Source organism: Eriocheir sinensis, chromosome 22 (genome assembly GCF_024679095.1).
Source record: "Eriocheir sinensis breed Jianghai 21 chromosome 22, ASM2467909v1, whole genome shotgun sequence".
Lineage (NCBI taxonomy): Eukaryota > Metazoa > Arthropoda > Malacostraca > Decapoda > Varunidae > Eriocheir > Eriocheir sinensis.
In genome coordinates this window covers 20,295,474-20,310,272 of record NC_066530.1, presented here as the reverse complement: position 1 = coordinate 20,310,272, position 14,799 = coordinate 20,295,474, and the positions used below count along the sequence as shown (strand labels likewise).

Genomic DNA, 14,799 nt, shown 5'->3' with positions numbered 1-14,799 from the left:
AAAGCACTTGTGATCAGTTTATGCATCATCTATTTTGGGGGGTTTATATCATGGCACAAATTTGGCCCGTCGCTGCTACACGGTAAAGCCACAAATTTGGCCCATTGCTGCTACCGGGTTAAGCCTCATTCATCTATCTCTCTCCCTATCAACTCATCAATCATTCTCCATCACTTTCCAGGAACAACTTTCGCCAGGGTCTTGTTTCTGGGGACAAGCACGTCATCTACCCCATCCTGGCCTGGCTGCTGGAGCGCATGGACGAACTGAGGAAGAGAGCGTACCTTGCCAAATACCTCGTAAAGCTTGACGTGCCTGCCGAGATCCTGGGAGACGCTGATGTGGCTGATATACACTCTAAGGTAGGGATTTGTGGGGTTGTATGCTTGGTGGAGGGTCTGATTCTATCTCTATACCTGGTTCTGTGTCTGTCTTGGGTTCTAGAGTTCTTGGGTTGGCATTGTTAGTTTTAATGGTTCTAATTCCATCTCTTCATCTTGTTCTGTCTCTGCTTTCATTTCTTTAAGTTCTGGGCTGTTAGTTATTGCTTTTTGAGGTTCTAATTTCATCTCTATCTGGTTCTCTGTCTGTCTTGGGCTCTAGAGTTCTTGGGTTGACATTCTGTTAGTTTAAATGGTTCTAATTCCATCTCTTCATCTTGTTCTCCGCTTGCCTGGACCTCTGTACTTGCTAGGTTGGTACTCTGTTACTCTGCCTTTTCATAAGAACATAAGGGGTCAGTAGGTCCATAAAAGGCAACTCCTGTAAACCTAACCCCACCTAACCTCACTACCCAGGAACTAATCATATTATGCATCTTGAACAGGAAAATTACCCATGAAAACCTGGTTAACATTCTCTGTTGCCTTTGGGATATAGGGCGGTATTACTCAATATTTCGTCGCCTAAGTTCACATATTTAACAAGGCTTTCATAGGAGTTTTGGGCATTTCCAGTAGTAGTTTTTTGACCCTGGTGGTAGTTTAACCCTTCTTCTGTACCATGAACCTAAAGAAACACGCATTAGAACCCGACTGACCCCCTCTTTGACCTTTAGAAATAGTTGATGTTAGAAGGGAAAGTGTCTTATAATACCGACCATAGTCAAAATGGGAGACTGATACGTTTAAGAATATTGACCACTGTCTTTCCCCCTGTATATATAATGCCTGTTCCCTGTTTCAGTACGAGGAGCTCATTGACCAGTTCAAGAATGTACACCGCGAACACGAGGCCTTGCGGACCAGCGGCTTCTCCACGGTGGAGCTGCGACGCGACATCACCGCCATGGAGGAGGAACGGGACCTGGTGATGCGGAGGATTGAGAGGATGAAGCAGAAGGTAAGTGAATCAGCACCTCTCTTACTAATACCCTGTGTCGTTTGAGAACAGTGTATTTATAGACTTTATATATACAGCCATACCTCAGTTTTTAAGCTTAACCCGTCTGCTGTGATTGGCATGGATTTGGCCTTCACTAGTAGCCTGGCAACATATACTCCTAGGTCTTTCTCTGCCTCTGTGGTGGATAGTAGAGTGTTTCCCATTTGGTACTGGTATGCTGGATATCCCCTCCCAAGGTGCAGGGCTTTAGATTTTTCTTCATTGACCTGTAGCAACCACTTATTGTTCCATTCCTGTAGCTTGGTGATGTTTTCTTGTAGGAAATCCACAGTCAAGGGGTTAAAGATATCATGGCACTGTACGACTTGAAATACAATAATATCATGGTTTACGAGCTTGATTTGTTCCGGAATTTTGCTTGTGAGCCAATAAACTCATAAACAAAACTCTAAGTAAGTGTAGTGCTGAAAACGCAAAGATCACACACTAGAGCACAAACGTAAGCAGACATGAGCGTGTGGGTGCTACCTGTGTGAGTGTACAACATGGACTGAGACCCATTCCCATTGTTTTCTGCTCTGAGCGCTTTCGTTGTGCAGCGATTAAAGGGAACCCTTGCTCGTGCCTTCGACTCGTACAAACAGGATGCTCGGACACCAAGTCACCACTCATAAACCAAGGCATCTTTAGTGAATTTTTTTGCTCATAAATCAAAACACTCGTAAAGTAAGGCACTGGTAAACTGAGGAATTGCTGTGTTTCATTCTAAGGGACCTTGTGATATGAAGAATTAACAGGATAAAGGATACATGGTGGATAACATAGGAGATAGCAACAAATAACAAATGAATAACAAGCAATAACAAGCCATTAACTCACCCCATGACCACCTGTGCAGATTGACGGGACCCCAAACAGCGAGGGGATGCTGTCTTCGGCTCGTGGGCTACGTCAGGAGAGGGAGAAGTCCAAGGAGATGGTGCAGCAGAAGGCTAACCTGCAGTCTGCCACCCAGCTGGCGGAGCAGAGGATATCAAGGCTCCAGGCACAGCTTAAGGACCTGCGCAAGGCTGGCATGGGCACCACTCCTGAGGGTGTGTGTGTGTGTGTGTGTGTGTGTGTGTATTAGGGAAGGGAAGAGAAGGGAAGAAAAGATAAGGAAAGGGAGATGGTGTGTGTGTGTGTGTGTGTGTGTGTGTGTGTGTGTGTGTGTGTGTGTATTAGGGAAGGGAAGAGAAGGGAAGAAAAGATAAGGAAAGGGAGATGGTGTGTGTGTGTGTGTGTGTGTGTGTGTGCGGCTGGCCTGCAAGAAGGGAAAGAGCATAAGTAGATAAAAAAAAAAAAAAAATAAATAAATAAAAAAAAAAAATAAATAAAAACAACTGACAAAAATAAATTATATAGACCTAACACAAAGCGCCCCCCCCCCCATAGGCCTACTTCAGCGCCTTGAGGAGGACATGAATGTGAACAGCTACATCGTGAAGGAGAAGCTGCCCAAGGAGATCCTGGCCCGGCGGCGGCTGGTGGAGACACTGCAGCGAGTGGCCGCCCAGCCCGCCATGGGACAGAACGAACTGGAGGCCGTCAACAAGCAGGTATGGGGGGCGGGGTGGATGATGTTGTTTTTGTTGTAGTTTTATTTACAGATGTTTTTTTTTCTTCTTTGCCTCTTCCTTCTTCCTCTTTCTGCTTCTTCTTCATCTTCCTTTCTTTATTTTTCTGCTTTTTATTCTACGATTCTTAATTCCTTTTTGCTTTTTCTTCTACTACTACTACTACTACTACTACTACTACTACTACTACTACTACTACTACTACTACTTCTACTACTTTTACTTCTACTTCTGCCACTACTACTACTAGCAATGTGTGTGTGTCTAACCAGTGTCTTGCCCCACAGATCCAAGCACTGAACAGTGAAATCAACAACTTAAACGAGTTGCGAATGAAGGAGGTGGAGGAGGACGAGAGCCCTGAAAGCAAGGTAAGGAAGAAAGATATGGAAGGGATAAAGAAAACTCATTTTTTAGGTAGAAGAAGCAGAGGAATGTTACCAATGCTTCTCTCTCTCACTCTTCTCCTCTCGGCAGGTCAGGAAGCTTCATATTTCTACCAGAAGGAGAGAAAGACTGGTAACAATGCTTCTCTCTCTCTCTCTGGTTCTCTCAGTAGGTCAGGAAGCTTCATATTTCCTACTAGAAGAAGAAGAGAAAGAATGGTAACAATGCTTCTCTCTCTCTCTCTGGTTCTCTCAGTAGGTCAGGAAGCTTCATATTTCCACCAAGAAGAAGAAGAGAAAGAATGGTAACAATGCTTCTCTCTCTCTCTGGTTCTCTCAGTAGGTCAGGAAGCTTCATATTTCCACCAAGAAGAAGAGAAAGAATGGTAACAATGCTTCTCTCTCTCTCTGGTTCTCTCAGTAGGTCAGGAAGCTTCATATTTCCACCAAGAAGAAGAAGAGAAAGAATGGTAACAATGCTTCTCTCTCTCTCTCTGGTTCTCTCAGTAGGTCAGGAAGCTTCATATTTCCACCAAGAAGAAGAAGAGAAAGAATGGTAACAATGCTCCTCTCTCTCACTCCTCTTCTCTCGGCAGGTTGGGAAGCTGTCGTTTTTCCGCCAGAATGCCGCCATCATCATTCGCAAGAAGGATCAGACGGCTGAGAGGCTGAATGAGCTACGCGGGGAGCTGACAAACTACCAGGAGGACATGAAGGTGTGTACGCACTGACTAAATGACTTCTTAACATTAGTCTGCCTCCAAGAGCTGTCTAAATCCACTGTGCTTGTTAGAGATAGAGGAATTGAAGCTAGTCTGCCTCCAAGAGCTGTCTAAATCCACTGTGCTGGTTAGGGGAATTAAAGCTAGTCTGCCTCCAAGATCTGTCTAAATCCACTGTGCTTGTTAGTGATAGAGGAATTAAAGCTAGTCTGCCTCCAAGATCTGTCTAAATCCACTGTGCCTGTTAGTGATAGAGGAATTAAAGCTAGTCTGCCTCCAAGAGCTGTCTAAATCCACTGTGCTTGTTAGTGATAGAGGAATTAAAGCTAGTCTGCCTCCAAGAGCTGTCTAAATCCACCGTGCTTGTTAGAGATAGAGGAATTAAAGCTAGTCTGCCTCCAAGAGCTGTCTAAATCCACTGTGCTTGTTAGAGATAGAGGAACTGAAGCTAGTCTGCCTCCAAGAGCTGTCTAAATCCACCGTGCTTGTTAGAGATAGAGGAATTAAAGCTAGTCTGCCTCCAAGAGCTGTCTAAATCTACTGTGCTTGTTAGGGGAATTAAAGCTAGTCTGCCTCCAAGAGCTGTCTAAATCCACTGTGCCTGTTAGTGATAGAGGAATTAAAGCTAGTCTGCCTCCAAGAGCTGTCTAAATCCACCGTGCTTGTTAGTGATAGAGGAATTAAAGCTAGTCTGCCTCCAAGAGCTGTCTAAATCCACTGTGCCTGTTAGTGATAGAGGAATTAAAGCTAGTCTGCCTCCAAGAGCTGTCTAAATCCACTGTGCCTGTTAGTGATAGAGGAATTAAAGCTAGTCTGCCTCCAAGAGCTGTCTAAATCCACTGTGCTTGTTAGGGGAATTAAAGCTAGTCTGCCTCCAAGAGCTGTCTAAATCCACTGTGCTTGTTAGGGGAATTAAAGCTAGTCTGCCTCCAAGAGCTGTCTAAATCCACTGTGCCTGTTAGTGATAGAGGAATTAAAGCTAGTCTGCCTCCAAGAGCTGTCTAAATCCACCGTGTTTGTTAGTGATAGAGGAATTAAAGCTAGTCTGCCTCCAAGAGCTGTCTAAATCCACTGTGCTTGTTAGAGATAGAGGAATTAAAGCTAGTCTGCCTCCAAGAGCTGTCTAAATCCACCATGCTTGTTAGAGATAGAGGAATTAAAGCTAGTCTGCCTCCAAGAGCTGTCTAAATCCACTGTGCTTGTTAGGGGAATTAAAGCTAGTCTGCCTCCAAGAGCTGTCTAAATCCACTGTGCCTGTTAGTGATAGAGGAATTAAAGCTAGTCTGCCTCCAAGAGCTGTCTAAATCCACCGTGCTTGTTAGTGATAGAGGAATTAAAGCTAGTCTGCCTCCAAGAGCTGTCTAAATCCACTGTGCCTGTTAGTGATAGAGGAATTAAAGCTAGTCTGCCTCCAAGAGCTGTCTAAATCCACTGTGCCTGTTAGTGATAGAGGAATTAAAGCTAGTCTGCCTCCAAGAGCTGTCTAAATCCACTGTGCTTGTTAGGGGAATTAAAGCTAGTCTGCCTCCAAGAGCTGTCTAAATCCACTGTGCTTGTTAGGGGAATTAAAGCTAGTCTGCCTCCAAGAGCTGTCTAAATCCACTGTGCCTGTTAGTGATAGAGGAATTAAAGCTAGTCTGCCTCCAAGAGCTGTCTAAATCCACCGTGTTTGTTAGTGATAGAGGAATTAAAGCTAGTCTGCCTCCAAGAGCTGTCTAAATCCACTGTGCTTGTTAGAGATAGAGGAATTAAAGCTAGTCTGCCTCCAAGAGCTGTCTAAATCCACCATGCTTGTTAGAGATAGAGGAATTAAAGCTAGTCTGCCTCCAAGAGCTGTCTAAATCCACCGTGCTTGTTAGAGATAGAGGAATTAAAGCTAGTCTGCCTCCAAGAGCTGTCTAAATCCACTGTGCTTGTTAGGGGAATTAAAGCTAGTCTGCCTCCAAGAGCTGTCTAAATCCACTGTGCTTGTTAGGGGAATTAAAGCTAGTCTGCCTCCAAGAGCTGTCTAAATCCACTGTGCTTGTTAGGGGAATTAAAGCTAGTCTGCCTCCAAGAGCTGTCTTAATCCACTATGCTTGTTAGAGATAGAGGAATTACAGCTAGTCTGCCTTCAGGAACTTTTTAAATAGTGCCTGCCTAATACCTATATCTCTCTCTGTCTCTGTAGTTATTTAGATAGGTAGATAGCTATAGAATGCTTGTTAGAGATGGAGGAATTAATGGTAGTATGTCTTCAAGAACTTTTTAAATAGTGCTTGCCTTATGCCTATATCTCTCTCTGTTTCTCTAGTTATTTAGATAGTTAGATAGCTATAGAATACATACATTTTTTTTACAGTAGAGGAAACAGTTCAAGGGCAAAAAAAAAAGGAAACAAAAATGAATAAAAAGCCCTGCTACTTACTGCTCCTACAAGAGTCAAGAGGAATGGCCGAAAGATAGGTCAATGGCGATAAACTTACTTACAATTACAGCATCTCTCCGCCATCAATAACATCAGGAAGGGCCACTCACAACTCCTGACTGACCTGTAAAAGTATGAAACCGTGAATAGCAAGCCACACCAGACGAGGGATGACTGACTGGCTATACATATCACAGGATGCTTTACATATACAGTGTGTGTGTGCTGTGTTTGTGCCTCTGTGCTGTGAATCTGACCATGTAATTCACTACCATGGCCTGATCACGTGTTGGACTCATAATCGCCAGTGTATTAATGTGTCTGTGTGTTAATGTGTGTTAGTGTCAGTGCTTGCTAATGTGTGTGGTGTGTGCGTGGGCCAGCATTTCTTAGTGTGTGTGTTATCAGGGCCGGATCAAGGGGGGGGGCCAAGGGGCCAGGGCCCCGGGCCACCCACCAAGAGGGGGCCTCCCACCAATTTAAACAATACATTTTGATTTAATAAGGTTAGTATTGTAATCATAACTAAACGAGTGTCAGTACCATGTAGTCAAGTGCCTGCACGTTTTCCTTTCTTTTGTTACCATGGTAATCCATGCAATTTGGATGGTCCATTTTCTCTTACGACAATAAGAGAGAATTGGCCCAGCTGTGTGATGTTAATGTTAATTAAACCATTAAAACCAACAAAAAATAAAATATTTCCCCGATTTTTTTTCTTTTGCTTCATTGGACAGTCCAGGGAAGCAGGCGTAGGTTTTGTATCCCCGGGTTTATAGTGGCGCCATCTACACATTTCAACATTCATTATTGTCATTCTTATTACTAATGTTAATATATAGAAATACAAAGACAAGTATTTGCATATGTCTTCTGCGTGGCTTCTTGAAAAGCTGTTTGTCTTCTTCACAATTTCAACCCATCGGTATCAACTTCTGGATGAGGCTTGAAAAAAAAGTGATTCATCTTTGACTCTCAAACGTGTCACAACAACGCGCTGGTCCTGCAGAGCTGATGCAACTAAGGCTCTTAAGCATAATTATGAGCAGATTAAGGAGGTTCTTAAGCATATTGTCGATGACATTGAAGAAAAAAAGTGTGTACGCTGTGAAGCAGAAGGACTGTTAAAACAGATAAATCAGCTTGAAACAGGAATTTACACCACCTTCTGGAATGATATTCTGCAAAGAACAGATGCAACTAATAAAACTCTTCAACACGCAAAACTTGATCTAAATACTGCTGTGGCATCACTGACTAGCTTGAAGGAATATGTTGCATCAAAGCGTGACTCCTTCCACACTTATGAAAAAGAAGGTGAACAGCTGTCTCAGTCTGGATCAGCTTATAAGGCTGTAGAATCTCGGCAGAAGCGACGCAATGTGCGTCTTAACCCACTGGATTATGGACATGCAGAAGAAGTGCAACTCAGCCCTTCTGAAAATACAGAACACAAACTTTCTTGCCTATCATTGATCAGTTTGTATCTTCTCTCGGTCAACGTCTGGAAGCATACAAACAGATATCAAGTAAATTTAGTTTTTTAGACATCTGCAAAGGCTTTCTTCAGATTAACTTTTGACGCAGCAGAGCAACTCATCAGATCATATCCAGATGACTTGGATATAACAGTTACGGAGGAACTGTGCCAGTTTGTCACATTTGCTAATATATTCACAGATGAGGAGCCAACAGATGTCAGCACTGAGCTTTTCCTGTATAGACTTGTATTGGACAAGGGTGTGCAGGACACTTTCCCAAACATAGAGATAGCTCTAATATACCTTGTCCTAATGGTGACAAACTGCAGTGGGGAGCGCTCTTTCTCAAAGCTAAAGTTAATTGAAAACAGGTTACGGACATCTATGACACAGAAACGTCTGGTAAATCTGACTATGATGAGCCTCGAGTCAGACATCTTGTGTGAACTGGACTCCAACGAGATCATCAGTGAATTTGCAATGAAAAAATCCAGAAAAGTGTCAAGAAAGTAATCCTGACTTAACATGTAACTACATATGAAAGAATGAGGTATTATATTATGTGATAGTTACATTATTATATTCATATGAGTAACTGGAATTGTATGTATGTAAAAAAAAAAAGTAAGAATAACTTGTGCTTATTTTATTTTGAATTTATGCATATTGATAATCGGAAGAATAGTCCCGTTGTATTTTATTTTGAATTTATGCATATTGATAATCGGAAGAATAGTCCCATTGTATTTTATTTTGAATTTATGGATATTGATAATCGGAAGAATAGTCCCATTGTATTTTATTTTGAATTTATGCATATTGATAATCGGAAGAATAGTCCCATTGTATTTTATTTTGAATTTATGGATATTGATAATCGGAAGAATAGTCCCATTGTATTTTATTTTGAATTTATGCATATTGATAATCGGAAGAATAGTCCCATTGTATTTTATTTTGAATTTATGGATATTGATAATCGGAAGAATAGTCCCGTTGTATTTTATTTTGAATTTATGGATATTGATAATCGGAAGAATAGTCCCATTGTATTTTATTTTGAATTTATGGATATTGATAATCGGAAGAATAGTCCCATTGTATTTTATTTTGAATTTATGCATATTGATAATCGGAAGAATAGTCCCATTGTATTTTATTTTGAATTTATGGATATTGATAATCGGAAGAATAGTCCCATTGTATTTTATTTTGAATTTTTGGATATTGATAATCGGAAGAATAGTCCCATTGTATTTTATTTTGAATTTATGGATATTGATAATCGGAAGAATAGTCCCATTGTAGTGTTTCCTAAATAAAACCGACCTAATTAGTATTGCACTATTTTGGCCATTAGATTAATTAGACTATAGTTTGTGGTGTATGCAATGGGAGTTGGAAAGGGGGCCTCCCACCAGAGTAGGCCCCAGGCCTCCCACCAGCTTAATCCGGCCCTGTGTGTTATATGTCTGTATGTCAGTATGTGTGTCGCTGAATGTTGTTGGAATTTCTTGTGGTGGACTTATTATATTTCAATGCATATTTTCACTTTTTTGGGGGCTTTCATTCTTTTTTTCAAGGCTTAATTTAACTTTCTAGGCTTTATTATTTTTTTTCAAGCCTAAATTTCTCATTTTGGGCTCTTAAAAAAAAATTTCAAGCCTCTTTTCTACCTTCTGGGCTTTTTTCCCTTTTTTTCAAGCCTAAATTTCTCTGTTACTGGACAAGTCTATGAACATCACTAATCTATCCCCATATCTTCAGGACAAGCAGGAGCAGCTGAAACAGTTCTCCGGCGAGCAGGTTCTTCGCGGCGAGGAGTTCAAGCGCTACGTCAACAAGCTGCGCGGCAAGAGTTCCATCTACAAGATCAAGCGTGCCGAGTTGAGTGACCTGCGGGCCGAGTTTGGGATCCTGAGCCGCACGGAGGAGATTCTCAAGGCCAAGGACGCCCAGCTGCTAGAACAACTGGTAACGGGCTCGCTGGGTGTTGTAGTATTGGAAAGCCTGGAATTTCTCGTGTTGGACTTATTCTTTTTTTCTGTCAAGGCTTATTTTAACTTTTTTGGGCTTTTCTTTGCTATTTTTAAGTCCTAATTTCACTTTCTGGGCTTTTATTCATTATTTTCAAGCCTTATTAAATTTTTTCTAAGGTTAATTTATCTTGCTGGACCTTTACTAATTTTTTTCAAGCCTGAATTTCTCATTTTGGGCTTTTATCAATTTTTTTCAAGCCTTATTCCCACCTTCTGGGCTTTTTTTCTTTTTTTCAAGCCTAAATTTCTCTTATTAGCCTTGTCTTCAATTTTTCAGGCCTTAATTTCTCTTTCTGGGCTTCTATTCAATTTTCCAAGGCAAGAAACCTTTTTTTTAAGCCCAAATTTCTCATGTCAGGCTTTTTTTCATTTTTTTCAAGCCTTATTTTCACTTTCTGGGCTTTTTATCCTTTTTTTTAAGCCTAAATTTCTCTTATTAGCCTCGTTTTCAATTTTCCAAGGCTTAATTTCTCTTTCTGGGCTGCTATTAAATTTTCCAAGGCTTAATTTCTCTTTCTGGGCTTCTATTCAATTTTCCAAGGCTTAATTTCTCTTTCTGGGTTTCTATTCAATTTTCCAAGGCTTAATTTCTCTTTCTGGGCTTCTATTCCATTTTCCAAGGTTTGATATCTCTTTCTGGGCTTCTATTCAATTTTCCAAGGCTTAATATCTCTTTCTGGGCTTGTATTCAATTTTCCAAGGCTTAATTTATCTTTCTGGGCTTCTATTAAATTTTCCAAGGCTTAAGATCTCTTTCTGGGCTTCTATTCAATTTTCCAAGGCTTAATTTTTCTTTCTGTGCTTCTATTCAATTTTCCAAGTCAAGAAACCACATTTTACACTCTTTCCATACCAACGCCAACACACGCCTTCCCTCAGAACACCCTGGAGGCCAAGATGGGTGTGTCCGGCTTCCACGAGACCCAGGAGACCATGGAGGAAGTCTCGTCCATGAAGGCCAAGGTGGATGAGCGCAAGGGGGAGACCCTGGAGGAGATGTCCGGCATGGTGATGCAGCTCAACCACAAGATTGCCGAGCGGAAGGCACATCTGGCACCCATTATTAAGGGTAGGCAGTGTGTAGTAGAGTCAGAGGTTCATATCTTCTAAGCAGAGTAGTCATGAACAGCCTGACTTCTGTTGTATTTCCTCCTTCTATCACTTACTCTTTCAAGATGGGAGTATTAACCCGTCCGCTGCGATTGGCACGGATTTGGCTTTCACTGGTAGCCTGGTAACATATACTCCCAGGTCTTTCTCTGCCTCTGTGGTGGATAGTGGAATGTTTCCCATGTGGTATTGGTATTGCTGGATTTCCCCTCCCAAGGTGCATGGCTTTACATTTTTCTTCATTGAATTGTAGCAGCCAGTTTTTGTTCCATTCCTGTAGCTGGGTGAGGTCTTCCGGTAGGAAATCTGCAGTCAAGGGGTTAAGACTTATTGAACTAAATTTGATTATGTTCAACATCTTAAATTTCTCTATACATTTAGTTCTTTCCCTTTGTTTTGAAAAATCACTATTCACAAGACTAATCACGTTTTCAGAGCTGCGTCCTCTGCGGCAGAAGATGCAGGACCTGACTGTGGACTACAATGAGAAGAAGCACTCCTATGACTCAGTGGCGGCCGGCCTGGACTCCAACATGGCCAAGATGGAGCAGGAGGTGAAGGTAAGGTGCTCGAGTGGGCCGTCCAAAATTGGCCCTGTCTTCTGGCCACTCAATCTGTTTTGGTGGGCTTCTAATCATGTTTTTCAAGCCTCAGATTTCTCTTCCTGGGCTCCTGTTCATAATTTTCAAGCCTTAAGTTTCTCTTGCTGGGCTTCTATGAATTTTCTTCAAGCCCTAAACTCTCTTGTTGGGCTTCTAATCATGTTCTTCAGCCCTTAAATTCTCTTACTGTCCTCCCATTCATTATTTTCAAGCCTTAATTTCTCTTGCAAGCCTACCAAATATTTTTTTCAAGGGTTAATTTTCTCTAGCTGTCCTTTCATTTTATTTTTCAAGCCTCAATTTCTCTTTCTGGCCTCCCATTTAATATCTTCAAGTCTAAGTTTCTCTTGCCAGCCTACCATATAGTTTTTTCAAGGCTTAATTTTATCTTACTGACCTCCTTTTTCCTTTTTTCCAAGCCTCAATATCTCTCACCAGCCTCTCCTATTCATCTCTTTCTGGTGCATAAAACTGACCGAGTGCTTTACATAACATCCCATCACTCAGAGCCTTCGTGATGAGCTGATCAAATCCGAGACCAAGTTCCGCCTGCAGACTGCCGAGAAGGAGACCCTGAGCTTCAAGCAACAGCAGGCCAGTGAGGAGATCAAGCTGTACCTCTCAAATGACCCCCAGGACAAGAAGAAGTCCCTGAGGTGAGGAAAACATGTGTAGCAGGAGGATAAATATATGATAGGGAAACAGGGGCTTATGGACTGTCTTAAGAGCTAACAGAGGACTTACTGACTGTTTTATGAGCCCAGAGAGTGAAGGATGATTGACAGGGCCATAGGGTTGAAAGAAAACTGAAAACGACTGCCTCAAGGGAACATTTCTAACCACAGGGTTGAAAGAAATGTGAAACAAATAACAACTATACCAGAAAAATAAGAACGACTGTCTCTAGGGTATTTTTCTGTCCCCAGGGAGCAGCTCATGACCAACATCAGCGAGCAGGAGCGACTGGGGCGGCTGCTGAGGGAGGAACAGAAGGCAGCAAAGGACCTGGTGCAGACCTCGGCCAAACAGATGGGACTATGGAGGGACGTTGTCAAGTGAGTGAGCGATACGTCAGTAAATAAATAAGAAATAAAGGAGAGAAGGAGAGGAGAGGAAAGTTGGAAAGTTTTGTTTAGTCGGCACAACATCTGTGGTCATATGCCGGAGAGAGACAGAAGGGAAAGGAATTATAGAAGGGAACAGATCTCAGGAGACGGGACACAACCCCCAATTAAAACCTGGTACCCATTCACTGCTGGGTGGACAGGGGCATAGGGTATCGGAAAAGCCGCCCAAGTTTTTCCACTCCGCGTGGGAATCAAACCTGGGCTCTCTTGGTTGTGAGCTGAGTATGCTAACCACTGCACCACGAAGCCCCTGAGAGGAGAGGAAGGAAAAGAAGGAAGGAAAAGAGGAAAAAGGAGGAAGAGAGGGAGAAAGTGAAGGAGGAGGAGGAGGAGGAGCAATGAGAGGAAGAAAAAGATGGTCATTGTCTAATCTGAGGAGGCCAAAGGATGTAGCTGAGGAGGAGGAAGGAAAGGGAGGAGAAGGAGGAAAGAAAGGAAGGAAGAGGAGAAGGAAAAAGAGGGAGGAGGAGGAGGATTTTAACTCATTCCAAGCACAGTAGTTCTATTTCTAAGGGTAAAATTGTGCTTTACGAGTCTTTAAGATGTGTGTGTGTGTGTGTGTGTGTGTGTGATTGACATCAAACTCATTAACACTCACCTCCTCCTCCTCTTCCTCTGCCAGGCTCATAGAGGTGAAGAAGAGCTGCTTGGAGGCTGCCCGGAGTGGTGCTGGCATAGTGACTCGCAGCAGTGGAGGGGAGGCCATGGTGCTCATCTAAGAGGTGCTGACCCTCCCCCTTCTTCAATGCCCTTCTATCCATCTTACTGTCACTGGAGCTGCATTGACTAGTTGACTGATGCTGATGGAAAAATAAGAAGATGGTGTTGATTTATGAGGCTGACTAGGTCCCCTCTTTATAATACTTCTGTCTGGCTTTCGTCTCTTTCACTGGTAGACTCTAGAGCAGCCTTTCCACTAACTGGCTGACTGATGCTGATGGGAAAATAAGGATGGTGTTGATTTATGAGGCTGACTAGGTCCCCTCTTTATAATACTACTGTCTGGCTTTCGTCTCTTTCGCTGGTAGACTCTAGAGCAGCCTTTCCACTAACTGGCTGACTGATACTGATGGGAAAATAAGGATGGTGTTGATTTATGAGGCTGACTAGGTCCCCTCTTTATAATACTTTTGTCTGGCTTTCGTCTCTTTCACTGGTAGACTTTGGAGCAGCCTTTCCCTGACTGGCTGACTGATGCTGATGGAAAAATAAGAAGATGGTGTTGATTTATGAGGCTGACTAGGTCCCCTCTTTATAATACTACTGTCTGGGTTTCGTCTCTTTCACTGGTAGACTCTGGGGCAGCCTTTCCCTGACTGGCTGACTGATGCTGGAAAAAATAAGAACAAAGTAAGAGAAAACACTACAACTTGAGAATATGACACTAAACATTCCAAGCTGTACCTATGTCATGTTTGCACCGAGCACTTGATAGCTGTACCTGAGCCCAGTATAGTGTCTTGACCTCTGTAATGTACCTCTGACAGGGGACCAAACTAATTATTTTTCCTGTTCTTTCTTTTTCTTCTCTTTTCTTCTTCCTTTTTCCTTATTTCCACTTTTTTTCTTCCTCTTTGCTTTTTCTGTCCTTTTTCTTCTTTCCTTTCTTTTTTTCTCTTCCTTTTTCTTCTCTCTATATATCTTTAGAGCTAACACTAATATTTCTTCCCTTTTCTTCTTTCTTTTCCTTTATCTCCACTTTTCTCTTCCTCTTTGCTTTTTCTGTCCTTTTTAATTCCTTTCTTCTTTTCCTTTATCTCCACATTTTTCTTCCTCTTTGCTTTTTCTGTCCTTTTAATTCCTTTCTTCTTTTCCTTTTTTCTTCTGTATATACATCTTCCAAGCTAACACTAATATCTGTATGTGACACCTATACAGTCCTGCCCTGTGATGTACCTCTGCCAGGGGACCAAACTGTTACATGTAGAATTGTTATGATAGATGGTGAATAAAAAGGTTATCTTA

General features: G+C 42.1%; 1 protein-coding gene across 7 annotated transcripts in view; it reads left to right on the top strand.

The window, feature by feature from the left end:
- Window positions 1-14,799, top strand: part of LOC127002249 (intraflagellar transport protein 81 homolog) — a 22,073-nt gene extending 7,274 nt beyond the window's left edge. For 2 of the 7 annotated variants that reach the window (XM_050868056.1, XM_050868057.1), the window contains exons 4-15: window positions 182-362; window positions 1,186-1,341; window positions 2,243-2,438; window positions 2,779-2,942; window positions 3,248-3,331; window positions 3,943-4,062; window positions 9,724-9,930; window positions 10,875-11,064; window positions 11,541-11,665; window positions 12,215-12,363; window positions 12,634-12,762; window positions 13,457-14,799. In XM_050868056.1, the coding sequence (XP_050724013.1) occupies window positions 182-362; window positions 1,186-1,341; window positions 2,243-2,438; window positions 2,779-2,942; window positions 3,248-3,331; window positions 3,943-4,062; window positions 9,724-9,930; window positions 10,875-11,064; window positions 11,541-11,665; window positions 12,215-12,363; window positions 12,634-12,762; window positions 13,457-13,553 (1,798 nt within the window). In that variant the 3' untranslated portion in view covers window positions 13,554-14,799. The remainder of the gene's footprint in view (window positions 1-181; window positions 363-1,185; window positions 1,342-2,242; window positions 2,439-2,778; window positions 2,943-3,247; window positions 3,332-3,942; window positions 4,063-9,723; window positions 9,931-10,874; window positions 11,065-11,540; window positions 11,666-12,214; window positions 12,364-12,633; window positions 12,763-13,456) is intronic. The other 5 variants (XR_007755914.1, XR_007755913.1, XR_007755912.1 and 2 more) reach the window with 5 other exon arrangements.